We start from the raw sequence: 22,134 nt of genomic DNA, 5'->3' as shown, positions 1-22,134 counted from the left end.
TGTCTTGCTGAATCTCACAGGTTCTGTCTGGTCTTAATATCAGAACTTTGGATCACTACTTTCCTCTTGCCTTCCTAACATAAAAAGACCAAAAACTTAAATGCAAAAAGGGTTTTCTGCTTCCACAACCAAGAACAGATCAAAATTTATCAGAGGAGGAATAAGATGTTCTCATACACCTTATCTGAATACATGGCAACTTTTTTTACAACTACAATTACTCTATTAATAACATACTTTGACAGCTTGCAGGTTTATCCTACCAAAAGTCTTGCAAAGTCCATTAATAGACTTTTCTCACCACAAAAGTAAGTACTGAACACAAATGTTGGAGTTTACTTTCACAGTCAATGGCAACATAATCAGTCAGGGGATAGAAAAGCAACTGGGAATTACAAAAAAAAGAATACAGGTTGTTCGTTCATCTGTTTCAGTTAATTTGGCTCTGCCCTAGCTGAGCTGTGAGGTCATTTAGAAGTTCTGGGGCTCTCAAGAATGCCAAGTAGCTCCAAACACCAGGACTATGCAATGGTGATAAAAGGCTGGCTCAGAAAACCATGCTGGTGTTCACAATGAGGCTGTAATAATGAAGTAAAGCTGCTGAGGAATGCCTTAACAGGATTTTGGAACTTGATACTAAGTACAATACCTGTGGCTCCAGAGCATTATTAAAGGCCACTTTCTCCTCCTGCCCCTTTCATATTCCAGCATTGCCTAGCATTTCTACCTCATACTTTCATAGAGCTAGACTGAAAAACTTCATGAGACCATTTATATTTGTTATTCCCTCTTTCTACTTAGATTTGTGTATATTTATCATGATATGTTTTAGTAGCTTCACCAAATGATTAATTAACAATGATGGCTATTGGAAGTTTAAAAGCATTTAGAGTTTGGTCTTGTGCATGGCACTTCAGGAAAAAACAAAATAAAACAAGCAAAACCAAAAAACACTCAAACAAAAACCAACCAAACAAAAAAACCCAAAAAAAACAAACCAACCAAACAAACCAACCATGAATCAAATAAAACCTTCCAAAATTACAATTCTATAAGGAAGAGTAAGGAAGTGCTGGAGTGGAGAATTACATTTGGTTTGGAATCAGAAGCAGCACAAAATATCAAGACATTATTGAGCCCAAATTATAAACCTTTGCAGGCCAAGCGGTTTTACTATCAAGAACATGAACTGACAGTCAGCTAACTATAATGCTTTTAGGACTGAGAGTCCTGCTTGTCACTGAACAGGACCACACAGATGGATCAGAGCTACAGAGTGACACTCTGCTTGTACATCACACTGTGGTGCTGAAGAGAGCTCAGATAATATAATTAAGTTAATCTTGAAGACTCTATTGAGTCTTAAAGTTTCTACTCTTCTCACTGAGCAAGTGAGACGATTGAGAAGTGTGCTTCTGTGATGTCATACTATTTAAAAATTAATGTGCAACAGACAGGTAGCAGGTTGTAAATGAAAAAAAAATATATCTTAGGGAGGACTAATGTTTTAACCAAAAATGACTTGAAAAATGTCATGCATTATGTGTTCTCTAATACTTTGAGACCAAATAAAAACTTCCCTGAAATCAACAGGAAAGTCACTGCTTGTACTGGGAGGTGAGCTTTTCTCAAGCTGAGAACATTTGCACCAGCTGAATATTTCTGGTTATGTTGGCTTTCCAATGTAGTGATCAGGACTTACATTCAGAAGAACCTACACAGTACAGAGTGCACATCACCCACAGATACACACTGGCCTCCAGCATAATATCATCCAAGGGCACCCACTCACTCTCTGAGCTCCCACTGTTTTCTTCTGTAATTATTTCTTCAGCCTTTCATGGCATAGTCTTTTATAGCACACTGAAAAGTCATCTTACTCTTGACAGTCAGGTTTCCAGGGAATTTCTCTAATAAACAACTACCTTATTTTCTAGGAGTAATAGGATGTCAGAGGCACACACAATAGTCTATATGGGTTGTGCATGCATTAACTACTTCCCTTGAAGAACATTGCCTAAGACAACATATGTCATTTGAATTAGATTTTAAAACTGGGATGAATCAGCACTATGTTCTGAATGTAACATGCAGAATGCTCTAGGCTCAAATGTAACAGTGAACTAATGATATTTTTGGAAGTGTAATGCACCAGCAATTGTTAAGGACCCACTTTTTATGTTACTTGCTAAGCTGAAATTGATTTTTGAAAGTTGCAGTGCATTTTTACCTATTCTTTTAGAAAGTTGTTATTATTTATATTTGTTTGACTACTGATAACTTTATAAATATATAAAAATCTACAAAACAGTTCTAACTGACTTTTTTTTATCAAGTGTTAGCTGTGGAGTATACAGAAAAAAATCTGTAAGATTTTTCTTTTGTACTGTCACAAGTGCATGACACAATATCTGACAGCAAGCCATTCAAACTGAAGTTTAAATAATACTGAATTAGTTACTTTAAATGCCTTTGCCTTTCTGTGATCACTGAAACCTGTCAACCTTTCTCTCTTCACTAAGAACATTACTAATGTAGGTCAGGATATCTTGGATTTAATAGACCAGTATGTTATGATTGCCATTTTTATATGAAGGACTAGGATATGATTGCTGAAAGTCTATGTGTGTGTACATGTCAGAGGACATTTACCACAACCTTTCACTGGGGGAATGGTTTTCTGAGGCAAAAGTGTTCCTACATCAATTTTACTGTGATTAAATAAGCCTATACTTTCTTCTAGAAAGCAAAAAAAAAGGAAAAATAGGAAGATCTTACACCTTCTAATGTTCATCCTTCCTTTCTTTCTTATCTTTTCCCATCTGTTCTTTTCTGAAAAAAAAAAAAGAAAAAAAAAAAAAGAAAAAAAGATACTAGGTTGGTATGATAAGATTTTATTAGGAAACAATATTTCTTTATAAGAAAACAGTGTTTTCTTGACAGCAGTTATAGAATCATAGTGGTACTATCTCTCCTTTTGAAGATGACGTGCAAAAGAAGGTCCTGGATAAAACTTCTCTTGAATTTACCTTCCTTTGTATTGCTAAGCAATGAAGGCAAGTAACTGTAAGTGCTGGCATTCTCAGGGTAAATGTGAATCCTTACTAACCTGTAAGAGCATCCTCTAAATCCTTTGTTCACCACAGAGAAAGCAAGTAAACTATAAATGGCAAAATCTCTCCAGGGCAACAAGCAAAGGAACAGGAAAAAGCTAGGCAAGGGTATGGGTTCTGTCAGTGGGTCTATTGGATATGACAAGCACATCCCACAGTTTACATATGAAGCTACCAGAGCATTCATTCACTGCATGGCAAAGAACACAAGGAAAAAAATTGTTCCTCTATTACTAAGAAAGAAATAGGAAAGAGGGTGGGAAAACCACTGAAGAGGCCTTAGAGAATGCATGAATTGAAATTTCTAGCTTATATTAGAAAAAGTAAAATAAATTTTATTATATATCTCTACTACACAAAATATTTAGCAATATATATAGTACATTCTGCTTTGGAGAATATCTCTCACTTTCTACTTTAGAGAAAACAGATTTTTTAATTTACTTAGTGGGTATATGACTGATTATTTCCCTTAAATGCTCAGAGAGGACAGAACAAGAAAGATCTGGTGTTCTCAAACAGAAGTATATTTTCACCACTCACACTCCAAAATATCTCACATACAAATTAATGCACTTCCATTTGCTACCAAAACCCATTAGACTCACCTACCCTCACACTGAAAACTTGACCAAAGAAAAATAGTTTTAGCCTGGTTCGACAGAGGTTCATAGAGGTTTCCCTGTTTTTGCTGACTGCCTAGACCCTGCTTTCTACACCCTCTCTCAGAACAATACTGTGTTCACAAGCTAGCCTTTCTTTTAAGCATATGCATTCAGTTTACAGTTTTTAACTATTAAGATTCAATGTGATATGACCAAAAATGAAGCTAAGAAGGGCACTGTAAATAATACAAGCCTTTTTCATTAATAAGATAACCCTTATTACTACTTACAGTATGCATATCATAGCCCTTTTGAGAGGTAAGAAAAAGTGCAAAGAATTTGGCTTCTTATTTTCATTTTGTCAAAAATGCATCATATTTTCATTCCATGCCCAAAAAAACCTACAGGTGTCCAAGCCAGAAGTCACGTAGCCCTACTAAGCAGATTTTTCCTGCTTTGCCCTCTCTTTATTATTATGATTCTAGTGCCTTTAGTCAAACAGAACCTGGAGGAACCACTCAAAGAAAATCCTTATTCTGTAAATTTATCCTACATACCCAGTCAGAAAGCTGCAAACCAGGAAATATTCCTCTCTTATTCTCTTTTTGTTTGTTTTAACTTGCAACAGCTGATACTGCAGAAGACTAAATGCATGATGAAGATTCCTTCATCCCTAGCCAAAGAACAAAATATCTCTCATTAAATACTGTAGACAGTCGGATGCTGGAGGACATTGCAACAGCCAGGCATCAAAATAACTATGAATTCTACAATAATACAGAAAAAAAATCCCTGGTTGGTGAATTTGATTGAACTATTTCAGTAATTGCAGTAGATCACAACATACAACAGACTCTGAATAACACTAATTGAATCCTATTTGTTATGTGAGGCAAAGTGAAAAATTTCTGTGCAAGTTTTTCAGTGAAATTCTACTGTCTTTAAAAGTCATTATATTTGCATGATAAGCTAGTTTGAATCTATTCTCTACTCTGCTTCCATTTCAATTGCCATAGCAAGTCTCTTGCTTTTGTTTACTAAATGACATTTTCCACTGAATAATGAAAGCCATTTTGAAACAGAAAAGGTGAAGTGCTGTTGGTAAAGTCACCCTAGCATTTATCAGAAACATTAGTATATTTTTATTAGTAATACTAAAATACTGTGCACAGACTGTATTGCATTACATTTTTCCATGTTTATTACACAGGATTACAATAAATTTCCTCCTGATCAAAGGGAAATTTTACACACAATGGAGCCTGAACAATGCAGTAGTTTCATTCAACTACATTTGCTCTGTATCTGATTAATTCTTTCCTTATAATTAAGTTGTCATAGCAATGTATTTGTAATATTACTGATTCATATGTCAGTAATGTTCCGGAGACAGAGCTCTTGATAGTTTTTTAGTATTCAGTTATGCTAAATTATAACTTTAGCAAATACACAAGTACTGGTCTACTTGTACTAGCAGAAAACTACATGAGCAGAGTGAAATGAGGCCAAAACATAATTTGACATGCACAACTAACACAAAGCTACATAAAACTTTGGGTTGCTCAGCTCATGAAAGTAAGGCCAAAAAACCTGCTTGCACAACTAACACAAAGCTACATAAAACTTTGAGTTGCTCAGCTCATGAAAGTAAGGCCAAATCCTACACCTGCTGTGTTTTAAAAGCAAATGTGTAGTGATTAAATAAGCTTAAATTATTACTTCTTACTAGTCAGAAATACAGGTTTTGGGATTTATTTTTTTTTTCATAGGTGTTTCCTTCATGTGTTGGTATTAATATGGTACACCAGCCAGGCTGAGAATAAGCATTAATCATGGAAAATCACAGTACTTCACCAACCGTTTTAGCGTGGTTTAATCTCTGTATTTTTAACAGATTAATTAAATCACATGTATTTATAAGTCACCTTCCAAGGACTAGGACTGTATGTCATGGCTGTTGCCAAGGCACTGACAACAAGCGTCATCATTCATGAGTCTGTGAGAGTGAGACATGAAACATGAGCAAATAAAATTGCCTTATTTTGTTCCCTTTTTAATTCAGGATGTGAAGATCAATGTGCATTATTTTTTAGTATCAGGCAAAATGTAAATGAACCAAAGAGTGACAACACTTTGACACATTGGTTAGAGCATTACGTAGCACACAGCCTCTAACTGACCTAACTAATATGTCTTAATGAAGATGTGTATTGATTTGGTTATGAGGACTACTTAGCTTCTAAATATATAAATGTAAAATTGTATTTGTTCTTTCTGAAGTTTCTGACCTTCCCTGGATGATGTGAGAAACGCAATTCCTTAAGACAGACTTCAGAAACCTGCAAGCAAGTGTTCAGGTACTATACATTTCAAATACACTAAATTTACCTGGTTTATGTACCTAGCCTAAGAGTGAAAAATTAACTTTTTATTTTTATAAAGTCTGAGGCCCAGTGGAAATTTTACAATGGCAGAGATAGCTACTAGAAGGTACCAAATGACTAAGCAGAACTTTTTCTTCCCTCTCACTTCCTGATATAGGCACTTTTCTTTAGGACCAAAGTTAATCCTACGCTTGGAGTATCTAGATAAAAAAGTGGTATGTGCTAACTGAAACTGACATAAAACCCAAGACTCCCCAGAAAATAAAACCAGTAATAAATTTGAGAATATATGCATTATGCAATATATTTACCTGTTATTTAGAAGAGATTGTACTTTAGGAAATAAATAAATAAATGAAGGAATAAAAAAAAAAACAACATTTTCCTTAGCAGTTAGAAGCTTTTCATTCTATTAATTTCTAGCTACTGCTGCTTTGTTCATCAAATACTGCATCTTTAAATGAATAGAAACTGTTAAATTGTGAAGGGATCAGCAATCTGTAATGCTTTCTCAGACTAGAGGGACACTTGAGTCCTTCTAACAAGGGCCCATCATCAGAACGGAGCAGAAGATGCAGAACATGACTGAGGTTATTAATTTCACACTATGACAGCTTCTTCCAGTAGGCCTCAGAGCTGGACTCCATTTGGCCCAAACACACAGGCATGATCTGCAAATAGAGTGTCTTTACACAATTCCAATGTTAACTGTCTGAGGAACACAGTTCAAGAACACCACAAGCCTTTCCCGCTCAAAAAGTTCATTTATTCACAGAGAAATAGGCAACTGCTCCTTGATTATTTTTTTTCAAGAATTTCCTGACTTTTCTTGGGTAAGGAGTTTCACCTCTTCAAGACTATCCTTAAGAATGTGAAGTATCTGCTTCTGGTGGTCCTCTGTGAATTCAGTGTTATTCACCTGACTGCAGTCATTGACAAGGTGCAACTAGAAGATGAAAGATCTTACAGTCATTTCTGGACACTGAAAAATGTGTGGGCTCATGGAGGACTGGAGGAATGTGGTACATATTTAGGCTATAAAATGTGTTAGATAGGGAATACAAGTAGAGTGAAGAATGGTGATCAGTTTATGTCCAAACCTGAAGACTTACAGCCTTGCAACTGGTAATAGTAGCATGCTGAGGTAAAATAAAAGTTGCACAATTTTCCAGCTTTCAAATCTGTCTTTAACTAACACCGCCTCCTTTATTTTCTTGGATGTATTTCTAAGTATAAGGAAGGAACTGTCGCTATAAGATACTCCTAGTTTAGTTATTTGCTGCCAGGCAAAGCTCTGCAATGTTTTAAAATAAGTATTTGAAAGAATTGCTTCTCCAGAAAAGTAAGCAAACAAACAAAAAAACAAAACAAAAAGAACCCAAAAAACTAAACAACCCCCTCCCCAAAAAAAAACAAAAAACAAAAAACAAAACAACAAAAAAACCCCAAACAACAAGCATTCCACTCTATTTCTGCTTTAAGATCACTTAACAGCAGCAGAAATAGGAACAAAGGATGGACTCTGAGATTAGTTTTAAAGAGCAAGCTGTAGTGGGAGGCCAGAAGGCAATAATACTGGAACTAGTAAAAGAATACACTTTGAACTTATAAATTATTTCATACAGAGCTGCTGAAATATCAGAAGAAAATCAACCGTATTCATTTTTCCACGAGAACCCACAGCAACACGAATAGCATCAGGTGTGTACAGCTGTAATGCCAGTATGTTTATCCTTACACAACAATAACACATAGGAGAGACATAAACAGAGGCAAACCTTTAGCGGGGTGCAAAAAAAGATTTTTACAAATATGATTGCATTGTCTACATGGAAAAGGCATTTTTTAAGATCTGAGACTGGACAAGTAAGAAAGAAGTTGTTGAGCACTCTCAGAGAACTGGTATAAAAGAGAGTAGAGAGGAATAACCAGCTATTGCCCACTCTCATACTACAATGTAGACCAACATATTATATGAAAAACCCTTCCACACAAAAATCATAACACTTTTATGAAAATCTTATTGCCATGTTCTGAGTGGTCCTTCATTTTTTGATCACCTTGGAGAAAAGATGAAGGAAGAAACACAATCAATATTGGTGCACCTTAACTAAACACAATAGACTAGATCCTCATAATTGCTTCCCTTCATTTCCCATTCAATTCCCCTTCAGTGATAAGAAAGATGAATATTTCCTCAGACACGATATACTTCATCTTGCAAATATGTAAGTTTGAGAAAAACAACTTCTCTGCTTGCCTGGATTTCTGCTTACATATGTCCTCATGATGCAGAGAAATTTCATCCAATCTCAGATAGAGAATGGTATTAGATAACCACATCTTCCCATTGATTGGTTCTCCCTTATGATTATTTATCAAATGCAAGTTTTATAGGAAAAGTAGCAGTATATATATGTTATATTTGTATAAATATACTTGTATATATTATAAATGTTATATGTAGTATTATCCCTTTTCCTAGTTTAGAATCCAAGACAGGTAGAGTCAGCACACCGATGTCCAAGAAGACAGTTTCCACCTCCTTTTAAGTTTGCACAGTAACTATTAAGCAAGTCCTTTCCCAAGGTACTTAAACCAAAAAAATGCTACAACAAAGCTTGTCTTGGATAATTTTGAAGCTGTAACACAAGTTGTCACTTTGAGTGTCAACTGAGTTGACACAAATTTGTGTTTGTCTTCATTCAGCACAGAATTTACTATAGAAAGGGAAATGGGCTTTGGTTAATGTGGAAGTTTCTACCACAAATAGTGAGCTAAAAAGGAGCAAATCCATGGGAAGGGCTTTTTCCCTTTGCTGACAAAGTGGAGTTAACAGTGTTCAGAAAAAGCATGGAAAGAGACTCTATAATATTGCATTAATGTACTGGATATTTATGATTTTGAGTCAGTGATTCTCCTATACTTTGCTATCCCAATAACAAATATGGCCAGGCTGACAACATTCCTGTGCTGTTATTCAGCAAGTCATCCTGTTACCTGTACATTTTTAGAAAGATGAAACAGTAAAGTTTGACTACTTCATTTTTTAACACGGACTCCATGTACCAGTACAAGTTAGGGGATGACTTGCTGTAAAGCAGACCTGGGGAAAGAGACCTGGAAGTCATGGTGGACAAGGGGCTGACCATGAGCCAACAATGTGCCCTCACAGCTGAGAGAGCTAGTGCCATCTTGGGGTGCACTAAGAGCGTGGCCAGCAGGTTGAAGGAGGTTATTCTCCCCCTCTACTCTGCCCTGATGAGGCCCCACCTGGAGTACCGTGTGTAATTCTGGGGTCCCCAGTTCAAGAAGGACAAGGAACGACTGGAGAGAGTCCAGCACAGGGCCACTAAGATGATTAAGGGACTGGAGCATCTATCATACAAGGAAAGGCTGAGAGAGCTGGGTGTATTCAGCTTAGAGAAAAGGAGACTGAGGGGGGATCTCATCAATGCTTATCAATATCTAAAGGGCAGGTGTCACGAGGATGGGGCCAGACTCTTCTCAGTGGTGTCCAGTGACAGAACAAGGGGCAATAGTCACAAAGTGGTAAGCAGGAGATTTGACCTGAGTATGAGAAAATACTTCTTTATTCTGAGAGTAACAGAGCACTGGAACAGGCTGCCCAGAGCGGTTGTAGTCCCCATCTCTGGAGACATTCAAAACCTGCCTGGACGTGTTCCTGTGTAATCTGTTCTAGGGGATCCTGCTCAAGCAGGGAGGTTGGACCAAATGATCTCCAGAGGTCCCTTCCAACCCCTACCATTCTGGGATTCTGGGATTCTGTGAGTTTCAGACAAGTTTAAAAAAAAACAACAAACTATCAGATACTATAGAGCTCAGCTTTGTATCAATATGTAAAATAGCATGTAACACGAATAGCAACAAATTAATGTCAAACAGTGAAATGGTGAATAGGTGCATTCTAGCAGAAAGAAATGTGGAAAAAAAAGGAAAATGGCTAGACATTTGAAACAATTTATTTGGTACTATAGCCCAAGGCTTTCTCCTGATTCTTCTCAAGCTGCAATAAAAATTAAATGAAATATTTAAAATGTCTACAGGAAAGTTTACTCACTGTTTCCTGCATGCCAGCGCACTGCATTTAAATATGCATTACAGTAATGGAAGAGAAATTCATGTTTGGATCTGGTAACTTTTCCTTGAAGTAAGGGCATCAGATCACGTCCATCAATAATTCTGCGTAAAAAAGCATTTCAAAATCAGAAGAACAGCCCAAACATTACTTTACTAAGAAGATACAATATAACTCTTGATTTCCACTACTTAAAAAGCTAAATAATCTGAATGAGTACAACCATTTGGCCAATTTGGAGGAAAACCTGCAAGTGCTCTTCTTCTTTGATTTTTACACTATTTAAAGAAATATTTTACAATTTGCCACTAGGAGCAGTTGTTTCCTCAACCCATATTTCTCTTTATTCTTTTCCTTCCTGAGAACATGACCAGATAGATGTGAATAAATTGCTACAACACAGTTCTCCTGGTATACCCACTAAAGCTGTTGGGGAGTAGTCTGGCCAAAGTAACCTTAAAAGAAGATACATTTATTTGCTCTGCTGTGTTAACATCCCTGGAAGCAGTGGAAAGAACTTTGTCCAGCAATTTATTTATGCCAGAATTTTAAGTAAGAACTAGCCATTTCAAAGTTGAAAATTAACGATGCTTAAATGTGTTTTTATCAACTACATATGGACACACACAGATGTATGTATATAAATAAGTGCTGCTGGACATGATCAAAATTGCTGGATTTGGTTCATCTACATCAAAAAGCAGTTATAAAATAAGCAAGGCCTTTAAATGTTTCCATAAATTAAGCCTTTGAGTTGCTGGAATCAGCTGGTGGAGGAACTGGTGTGAGTTACAAATTTTACAAGAAATTTTACAGGAAATTACTTTTTACTGATAGACAGATCAGCGAGTTATTATTTTTTAAGCATTTTTAGCAATATCGCATAAAAACCTTTTTGAAAATTTTAAGATATCTATTTTAATTTTCATTACCATGTAAAGCTCTCTTCACATTGATGTAACTACTGTGAAACAGGAACTAAATTCACATTTTTAACCCTGAGCTACATATGACTAGGAAATTCTTGGCAGCAATTGTATGCAATAGCACCATTCTGCTTAGGTCTCTTCTCAAAGGATGGGCATAAAACCAACCTGGAATTCCTAAATCTATGTGGTCCAGTAACTCTGCTTTCTGGGTGTATCCCTTCCTGTGCGGGTGTGTTGAATTAGTGTCTTTCCCTCTTTCAATCTGTCATGTTTTCCTGCCTGAGTAATGCACTCTTTTCTCACCCCTGCAGGCTCACCCACTATCAAGGACGAGGACAAATGCACATCTATTGTACACTTTCTGTTCAACACCCGGATGATGGGGAAAAGGCTGTCTTCAGTAATGTCTCTAGTGCTCTAGCATTCTCACAACTGCTGGTTTCAGGGGGATATATGAAACCTTTCTGGTGACTTTCTTTTTTCTTCTTTAACCAGGAGTACCTCCTTTCCTTTTTAACCTACTCCCTCCCAATAACTGAATCATAACTGTAGTTATTGTTTCTTTTATTCCTCTACTCAGTGGAGTGATAGGAACTGAGCTGCTGCATCAAAAATGCTTCAAGGTAGTCCATGAGCTTCTATAGCAGTGATTATGGCATCTAGTCTACAAAGAAGAATCAGAGTGGAGCAACTTGCAAGTGGAAGTTACACATGTATATTGGGATTTCTATCAAAGAGTTAAAGATGAAACACCAGTGCTTAGTCTTCACTCAAGCAATATGAAGACCAAGTGAATAAGATCTGCCCACATTAAGAACAATCTGAACTGTTTACATTTGACAGAGTTACTGCTTATAGGGTATCAAAACCAACCTGACTAATTTTCATGTTGTACACATGTCCTGCCCTAACCTTTTGTTCAAGTACTCCATGAATCATTATTAGCAGAGTGTCTCTGCTCACCACTGGTTTTCCCCACATGAATTCTGGATGCTTGGTGCTCAAAAGCTGCTTGTGTGTGGTAGATATGTTCAAAGCATGTTCTTATCAGCAGGTTTATCTACTTAGTGGCTTTGGTTGACAACAGAGTTTAGGCAGAGGCAACTTTTTGCTGAGACTGGGTATCCCCTGAGAAGGCAAAGCACAGGGATGTAGGGCTGTCAAAGCATCTTATGAGTTTTAGAAGTCCAATGGATTTTCTTCTTTACTTACCAGGCTGAAAAACTCTGTAAGAGATTATTTTCACTAACTTGGTAGAGAACAAAAAAAGTGTGAGAAAAGCTTAGCTGGCATTTGATGTGTTGCTATAGCAAGCAGGCCAAGGTTGAGCTTGTGAAGTTTAAAATAATTTAAAGTTTCTGTTTCTTTTTCTATCATATTGACTCAAGCAGAACGGAGCCTCATTTTTGATACATTCATTTTGTGCTTTTAGTAAATGATTCTAAGCCTAATTTGACAATATGTAGCATTATCTTCTTGTTTCTTGGTGCTTGTATAGCAAGTTAAGCTACATTTACATATGTTTCTGTAAAATATATCAGTATGCCAATATGAAAGGAGACAACATACTAATGTAAGTAATGACCAAAGCCTACTTTTAAAATCTGTTTTTTGTTTTCCTTCTCACCTCTACCTTAATAGATATGACCAGAATGTAAAAAAAAAATAAAAAAATAATTCATGACACTTTATCTAAAACAGAGATAACTAAAGAGCATACCTGTCAGTGGGTAACTGTGCCTTGGCAAGTTTGACGATGGTAGGAAATATGTCCATGTTACTTGTTGGCTCATCAATATAGACACCAGCCTGTATCATTCCAGGCCAACGGAGAAGCCCTGGCACACGAATACCTCCTTCCCAGTTTGTTGATTTACCACCTGAAAAATGAAAGTTTTGTTTACTAAGAAACCAGTTTCTTCTTAGAAGAATGACGCCCCCCCCCCCCCCAAATTCAATTTTCAAATACTAAAAAATTTGTCTAGCTCAAATGTTTTAATTAAATGTATTTATCTTGTTTTTTATTTGCTAGGTTTAGATTTTCCATGTACAAACAGTACCTTAGTCACAGTAAATCTACTAATATGTATTAGAGCTCATAAAATGTATGTAGTTTACAAACAAAATACTACTATGAGCTTATTTTTCCAATATCACCCTTTTTCAAGTAAAAATACCAACAAAATAAACAAATATTACAAAAACATATTTCAATAATTCTGCCTCCTCAGCCTCTTAGACCTTCAAAACACCACATATCCAGGCCCTGCCACACAGGCTACCTTGCTGACTCCTCAATGATCCTTTCTAATTCAGCATTGGGAGGTCAGAATCCACCTGTTTTTCTACATTTTTCACTGTTCATAAAGGTGAATGGCCATTTCAAGAGACAAAACTGTATTTGCATAGATCTTTACACATTATATATATGTATACAGCCTTATGGCTGAAAAATAGCTCATTGTTGTATTCTTATATCAGATTTTTTGCTTACTTTTTATGGGCTTTATAAGAATTCATAATTTTGAATACTCAGGGACACATAATTATCTATTGTGATATCAGAAAACTTAAGACTTTTTAACATCCAACATTATGTCAAGCAACAGTCTTTGCCTAAGATACTTTTGGAATCAGTGCCAAGTCTGGATCTCAACAAGATTATCTGTCTTTTACAGCAATCTTAAAGTTTTACTTGTCACTACATCTAATGCAATTCTGTTCTCATCATAAACCATGTGGTTCTCTAATCTAAAACTCAGGAATGAGATGCATGGATTATTTTTTGCTTACATTCTTGTAAAAAATACTATTTTCAAAATAAAAATCTAAAGAAAATGTAGATGTATGTTTACCAAGATGTTTTTTGGTGAGGATTAACACACCTGTTGCCTAGCAGAAGTGTTCACACAGCGGTTGGCTGCTCAGTTGTTAATGTGGTTAGGTTGTGACCACTGTAGATGTCAATAGACTGTGTGACTCTTGTAGAAAAGGGAAATCTATCCATGTGCAGTAGTCATTAGGATTTTAAGTTTGGTGAGGACTATGTGTTGCCTAGCAGGAAAGCATGAAGATTAATACAATGACTTAGTTATGATTCACAGAAAATCCTGTTAAGCAGGAATAGTTAAAGATTAATAAAAATGCAAGAAAAGTGTAAGGACATAAAATTACATTGTCGTGGTTTGGGCCCAACACGACAACAAAGAAACAGCCACATGGCCCATCACTCAACTTCCTCTGCTTACACACTGTGGGATGGGGAGGACAAAGCCCAACTAGAAGCTCATGGATCGAGACAAAGGACAAGGAGGGATCTTCACTGATTAAGGTCCCAGGAAAAACAGACTCAACTTGGGGAAAAAATAGTAATTTATTTTCACACTAATCACACACCCCCAGGACACAGACACACCCAGAGCAGGGATTGCAGATGTTACCCCACCCCTCCCTTCTTCCTGGGCCCCAATCCCTTGGTTCCCGGTTTCTCTCCCTCCTTCCCCCCAGCGGCACAGGGGGACAGGGGATGGGGTTTAGAGTCACTTCACAGCCTGGGGGTTCCTGCTGCTCTTGCCTCCTCAGCAAGAAGGACTCCTGACAGTCCTGACCTGCTTCCCCACGGGGTCCCTCCCATGGCACAGAGGCCTCCACCAACCTCTCCTTCCTGAGTTCTTCCCACCAGGTCCGGAGCTGCTCCAGCCTGGGCTTCCCACAGAGTCACGGGGGCTTCGGGAACAGCCACCTCCCCTGGCCCGGGGGCTTCCACAGCTGAGCAATCAGAGCCCACTGGCAGCAAATCCTCTGGCCACAACATCCAAGTCCACTGGCCAAGTTCCCCCCTCTCGGTGCCTTCAGGGAATGTTCCACCACGTTCCTCCATTATTGCAGGGGCACAGCTGCCATCTCGCCATGGGCTGCAGGGAAACTGCTGCTTGGGCACCTTTATCCCCTTCTTCCTCATAAACCACTGGGATCTTCCCCCCAACACTGCCTGTTCCCTCTCCAGCACAGTTCTTTTTTAACTGCTTACTGGGCTCAGGTCTTACCTCAGTTCTTTCATATGTTAATCTCAGACCTGCATCTAGTGTCCCTCTAATGGCTCCTTGGCTGGGTTTGGAGCAGGGGGACCTTCTCAGCTTCTTATAGGAGCCATTCCTAGGGCCCTTTCCCCACTATCAAAAATACCACCAAACCAAACCAGCATATACAGATATATTAAAATTAAGGTATTTTTCAGTGAATAGTTATGCTGGGGAGGTGATTTAGTTCATGAGCTGGATGCTAGTTCAGTGTACACAGCACAGCAGCTTGTTGGCTGGACAGTACAGACAGAAAACTAAGAATTTATCTATAACTTAGGTAGCTTTAAGTGAGAGGTTCTCTTTATTTCTGTATACCTGTCTGAACCTACTAACAGTGCTAGATAGACTGGATTGTTTAAATAAATTCTCACTTTACTGTTGCCTCCTGTGTAATCTGAAGGCAGAGGAATTTCAAGGTGAATCCCATACCCATACATGGTGCAATATTAAATCCTAGATACTGGATCAGTTTTGTAGATCCTAGTTACATGTATAATCTTCTTAAATCATTACAGAATAGGACAGAAAACTTGCACATTACCCAAGGAAAAAGAGAGTATTCAGTAAACTCTGCTTCCCTGCTGTGAGGTGCAAAAAGAAAATGGACTCCACAGCAGGACTATCTCCTCACTTAGCCTATGAAGACGTGACTGCTGTTTTCCTTTCAAAAGACTAATTGGATAATAATTCTTTGATACGTCTGGAGGCTAGGAATAGCAGGGAACCAGGGCAGGAATTACAGGTCATTGTGGAAGACTGTCTTCTATTATCTATGCCTATATGGTGTTCATCTTTATTAGAACTATGTTTAGTGACATTGCTAGAGTTGCTTACTGCCATTATGTGATTACAATCCTTTGATATACATTGCCTTTAAAACTCTAGCTGTTAAATTTTGTTCATGTTATCTGCATTCTTTTTTCCTTAAAAATTAAATCAGTTTCACAAGTTTAACATGATAGAAACATGAAGGAAACATCCAAATGGCTAAAATTAGAAGTAAAATTAAAAAATCCCCAGAAGTTAATTATTTTTAAAAAAACCCAAACTACTGATATTTCAAGATCTGACTCAATAATTTTATATTTTGCTTGGACTCGACAACACTGAAACAGAAAAGGCAGCGATTTAGTAGTCTGCATGCCTGGAAAAACTCCAGGCAGCCTAGCTATATATTATTTTAGTTCTCTTAAATTCTGCTAAAAATGTTTTTAAAACATCATAAAACACCCCAAGCTGTATATTCATGCTTAGCTATCTACACTTTCTCAGTAGTTGCACCCTTCAGTGTTATATTGAACAATAGCTTACATAAACCTTTCTTGAAAAATCTGCAGGAGCAGGCTAAGTACAGACATAACTCTCTGCAGTCATCCACAACATGGTGCCAGATTCCCATTTTAACTTGATTTCTAATCTTAGCTAAAAGAATATCTCTTTTTTTTCCTCCCTCTGGTTTAAATTGTCTGCTATTACCTAACTTTGGGAATAGAGCTTTTACAAAGGTTGATATATGTAAAGGGGTACTCTGTGGTACATCACTATTAATATTTTGAATGATGAATAATGAAAACTGTTTAAAATAACTTTCTTAGATCACTTGGGTTATAAACCATACTATCCTTTCCTTCCTTCTTATATACTTGCAAAACAAAGCTTCTTAACCAAATTTACTATCTTGAATGATAGAAGAATACACGAAAATAAATTCTTCTGTAGTGGACTTTGTGTTACAAATACCATCAATAAAAACTGGTTGCTCTTGCTTACCTTATAAAACGATTTTAAAATATTTTAAATAGCAAACTCACTCTTTATTTTACTGATCTGTAATGCTTCATGTACTGCTTTTGATGATTTTCAACCTGAGCTGTTTCTCTACAGGTGAATATAATAGACATTGCTCATTTGGACATCTTCACATCTGATTTTTCTTCCAATAAAACGAAACAGTCTCTCAGGATATTTTCCGTTTCAGTCCAAACTACAAAATGAGTTGATGATTTAAAAATCTGGATCACTTCAGAGAGAATATAAAAATACAGAACATTTGAAAAAAGGTCAAGTCCTGCTCTCACTAAACTCCAAAGTGAAACTCCAACATATACCACTAGGCATGCAATAGCATAGTACCTGAAGCCAAAGTAATGGCCAGCTTGATTTCTCTGTGGCTTGAAGATAGGGAAAGGTTTACTAATAGCTTCAAGAAACACTGCTGAAGGAACTTAGTATTGCAATATATGAAGTTGTATTAAAATAATACATTTCAATAGAATATTGGATAATTCATTCCTACAGTCCTTGTTTAGCTCTCCTGGATGCCTAGTAGATATAAAAAATCAGGGTCTAAGTCCTTAATAAATGGTCATAATTATTTTTTATGGATATTAACAAAGTAGCTATGAATACACCTATTTCTAAAATACTTTAAATTAATGTTGTTCAAATGAATTGGTAGTGTGTGTAACTCCATTTCCATTAGCAGCAGAACTCGCAACCCATTCTAGCAGCATGACAGTAGCCAAGTGCCTGTATGGGGTGTGCTAAATGCTTCAAAATACAGAGAAAGACAATGTTTCTATTGTGCAGGTCCAAGGTACAGGCAGAATATATTTAGCTACATATACAAAAGAAGCTGACAGTAAGAGTTTTAAGAGAAGCAAGGAAACTTCATAGAAAATCCCATATGTTACAGGGGGATAGATGCCCACAAGTGATAATGAAGGGGGACTTCCAACTGTCTGCATCTGTAAGAAATAGGATTATGAGAAAAAGCATGAAGAAAAGTTTCTGATGCCTTCACTTTTCATGGTTGTAAAGTATGAAACAGGAGAGACATCTTTTATAACACACTGAATTCTAATTCAAGAGACGAGTCACCAAGCAACTAAAAAAATATTACCACAAAACATTTAGATTCAATATCTCAGGGTACCAGAGAAGAATATAATGACATCATCTTAAGCTGCTTGTTATTATTGGTGAAGGTTGCATCTGGAATACTGTGTCCAGTTCTGGGCCCCTCAGTACAAGGACAGGGAAGTGCTTGAAAGAGTCCAACACAGAGCTACAAAGATGATTAAGGGAGTGGAACATCTCTCTTACGAGGAAAAGCTGAGGGAGCTGGGTCTCTTTAGCTTGGAGAAGAGGAGACTGAGGGGCGACCTCATTAATGTTTATAAATATGTAAAAGATGACTGCCAGGAGGACAGAGCCAGGTTCTTCTCAGTGATGTCCAATTATGAGACAAGGGGCAATGGGTGCAAGCTGGAGCATAGGAGGTTCCACATAAACATAAAGAAAATCTTTTTCTGCAACATTAATCGTGGAATAAGAGACAAGAAGTTGTCCTGAATCCAAATCTGATTAAGAGACAAGAGCCAAAGAGATAAAAGAACAGTCTTTGACATTTTGCAAATAAGTCACTAATAAGCTACCTCAATACTACTGTGTATTAAGTACCTTGTTATTTTAGCATATATACTTCAATTTTGGAAGCAAAGTGAGTTGAGGAATTGAAAAATTGATGTATGACAAGAAGTATCACAGGTTGATCTAACCAAGGAGCAAATATAATTGACCTCATCCCAAGCTGGATGAACAGGAAATGATGCAAGTTCAAACTCCTTAAAAATATTTGCAGTATAATGAACATTAGAGAAAAAATAACAGAATTAGTGCCTATTATCTTAGTTATTCATATCATAACCTTCACTACCTACTTAAAGAAAAGGATCTATGCAAAGACTAGTGTTTAATGTACATCTGTAATCAGTAATATATAAAGGCAATATGATTCTAAAGGATGAAATGCTTAATATCAAAAAGTAAGTATATAAATGTACTGCATGGCAAAATCCAAAATGTAAAGTAATTTTAAAATAATATTTTGCACAATTAGAAGTAGTTCATGGAAGAAAAAAAACCCCAACAAAACACAAAAAACACAACATAAGGAAAAGGAAAAAGTCATCAGTTAAGACTGGTGGGAGACACAGACCAGACATTTATTTTCTGATTAAGGCATTAAACAGAAAGAGGCACAATAAAAGTATATATTACAAAGGTAAGCTGGGGAAGGCATAAGTTTTCCCTTCTTCATCCTGTATCAATGAGGAAACTATTAAACTTTGAGATGTTCCATGAAATTTGCAAATGACCCACTCCAAAATAGTAAAAAAAACCATCGTGTTTTCTATACTTTGGATTTCACTGCCAAAGGACTTTGGCTATGCTAAGAATTTTGAAAGACTCAAAGTAGAATTTCATCTTTATACCCCTTGTGACTGGCTGCCAGCTGGATTGAAATCCATTCAACACAACTCTCTGGGCTTGGCCAGCCAGCCAGTGTTTTACCCAGTGAAGAGCATACCTACTCAAGTCAGAGCAGCCAGTTTCTCCAAGGGAATGCTGTGGGAAACTGTGGGAAAGGCTTTACTAAAGTCTAGGTAGACAATGTCTATGGCCTTTCCCTCATTCACTAAGCAGGTCACCTTGGCATAAACAGTAAGCAGGTCACCTTGGCGTAAAAGGAGATCAGGTTAGTGTGCAGTATTGTTATATCATGTCTTCTAAAGAGGAATACTGAAGAGATAAGCTAGACTGTGCATAACAGCAACTAGTTCAAGACTGAATTAGCTCTGGTCTATAATTTGAAGGACTATCCAAATCTGCAGTGATTGTTCCACAGTCAGAACCCAGTGTAATATTTCTTATTTTTTTTTGTCTTCAGTCCTGCAGTGCTAGCCTAACTCTTCAAACTCCTCTCAGATTTTATTATTGGTGCTCATTTGGCTGGATATCAAGACAAATTAGTGAGTTCAAATTATGAAGATCTGTTGAGAGCTTTTGATTTTAGAGCAGAACCAATTATTGCTGAGCGTACTGCTCCAGCTCTGACAAGAGGGTTAAGTGGCTTGATTCATATTCACATTCATACACTGCTCATATCCAAAAGGTAAGTAGCAGAGATTGTCTAGCAGACACAGGGAGAAAGGACGTGCACATCTCTCAGTTTTGCAAACTACTGATCAGATGAAGCAAATTCCCAGTGCATGCAAATATGAGCACAAGCAACATAAAAATTGCCCGTTTGCTTTGTGAGGCACATTGCTACATCAGTGCCTGAGACTTAAGGCTTCACAGACCTGTTTTTCATTAAATCTGCCAGGGATGTACAAACCTCTAAGACATCTCATTGCACATGACCGTTAACATGAATATATTTTTATGCATGAAAATTGCTAATTTATGCAATTAACTGATCACCTCCACTTCTGCCCCTTTGAAAACTATGCATAAACATACCTGTTAAATTGAGGAGTTATATGGAGGTGAAGAGAATGGAACATAAAACAGATTTTATTGTATTTTAATATGGCAGATGTATAGTCAACAGATTGTGGAGATCTTTAGTTTTCTTCTTATTTTACTAAGAATATCTCTTGCACAATAATAATTTTGTTTCTTATGTAGTGATTACTTTCTTTCCCATAGTATATTACACCGTTTGCCAGCATAGCAAAGGTGGTAACTGTAAACAATAGAATTCATTTTAAAAATAAAAAGCCCATCACCCCCCAATAAACCTATCAATCAGATTTTTTATTAATTCAGGTAAGATCTATTTCAAATTGTTCTCTCTTCTCTAAGCATGAATATAAAACCTTGCAAGTCTTGATAAAAAAGACTCCATTCAGTCAGAGTTTTCCAGGAAGGCATATTCCCCAGTGTATTTTTTTTTTCCCCCCTCCTTGTAATTTATCCTGTGTTTTATTTCTAGCATTGCAGAAAGCAAATATTTTCTAGAGCTTCTAAAACACCCCGAGCTGTGCCTGCAGCTACAGATATGCAACCATATGGTTCCTTAATTACTTAAATCACTGTGTGAGGCCTAAGTGCCAATGTTCAAGACGATACATATCACTCCATTGATAGCCCATGGGAACTCATCTGATAGTTTGTAACCTCGTGACTTTGGAATTGCTTGGTTTTGCCTATGTAGCCTTTCTTTTGTAGCTCTCCTAAAATATGAGGGTCATTTCTCAGAATGATACCTACTGACTATAAAAACTACGGACTTTTCTCACTTGAAAACATCACTGCATTGTTACTGTTTTGTGAAGATCTGTGTATATCTGCCTTTCTGCAGCTTTGCAGATGATGCAAAACTGGGAGAGGTGGCTAATCCACTGATGGTTGTGCTACCTTCCAGAGAGTAACAGACTGGGGGAAGGGCCCAAAGGAACATCCTGAAGTTCAGCAAAGGGTAACAACTAGTCTTGTATCTGCAGAATAACCTTGAGCATCAGCACAGGCTAGGGGCTGACTGGTGGAAAGCAGCTCTGCTCAGAAGGACCTGGGCATACTGGTGGACAACTACCTGAACATCAGCCAGCAATGTATCCTTGTGGTGAGGAGGGCCAGCAGACTCCTGGGCTTCATTAGGAAGAACATTTCCAGCAAGTTGAGAGAGGTGATCCTTATCCTCTGCTCAGCACTGGTGGAACACACCTGGAGCACTATGTCCAAGTGTAGAGCTCCTTAGTACAAGAGAGACATGGATGTAGTGGAGTGAGTTCAAAGGATGGACATGAAAATGAGTAAGTGGTTGCAGCAGTTGACATATGAGAGGCTGAGAGAGTTGGGACTGTTCAGCCTGAGGAGGAAAAGGCTCAGTGGGATTTTATCCATCTGTATGGATACATGGATTTACCTAAGTAAAGAGGGCAGAGCAAGGCTCTTTTCAGTGGTGCCTAGTAACAGGACAACAGGCACAACTGAAACACCAGAAACCTCATTGCCTTGTTGTGGTTTTTTTTTGTTGGTTTTTTGGGGGGTTTTTTTGTTTGTTTGTTTGTTTTTTGGTTGTTGTTTTTTTTTTAAAGTGAGCCTGATTTAACATTGGAACACATTGCTTGAA

General features: G+C 37.3%; 1 protein-coding gene across 1 annotated transcript in view; it reads right to left on the bottom strand.

Annotated features, from left to right (window-relative positions):
• STS (steroid sulfatase (microsomal), isozyme S) overlaps positions 1-22,134 on the bottom strand; it is a 74,641-nt gene that overhangs the window by 11,025 nt on the left and 41,482 nt on the right. Inside the window, exons 7-8 of the mRNA XM_010004643.1 lie at positions 12,851-13,010; positions 10,184-10,305 (exon numbers count right to left, since the gene is read on the bottom strand). Coding sequence (XP_010002945.1) covers positions 10,184-10,305; positions 12,851-13,010 — 282 coding nt within the window. The remainder of the gene's footprint in view (positions 1-10,183; positions 10,306-12,850; positions 13,011-22,134) is intronic.

The sequence above is a fragment of the Chaetura pelagica genome, unplaced genomic scaffold, assembly GCF_000747805.2.
Source record: "Chaetura pelagica isolate M959 unplaced genomic scaffold, ChaPel_1.0 scaffold178, whole genome shotgun sequence".
NCBI lineage: Eukaryota > Metazoa > Chordata > Aves > Apodiformes > Apodidae > Chaetura > Chaetura pelagica.
The sequence above is the reverse complement of the archived record's forward strand: the minus strand, read 5'-3'. Positions and strand labels throughout refer to the sequence as shown.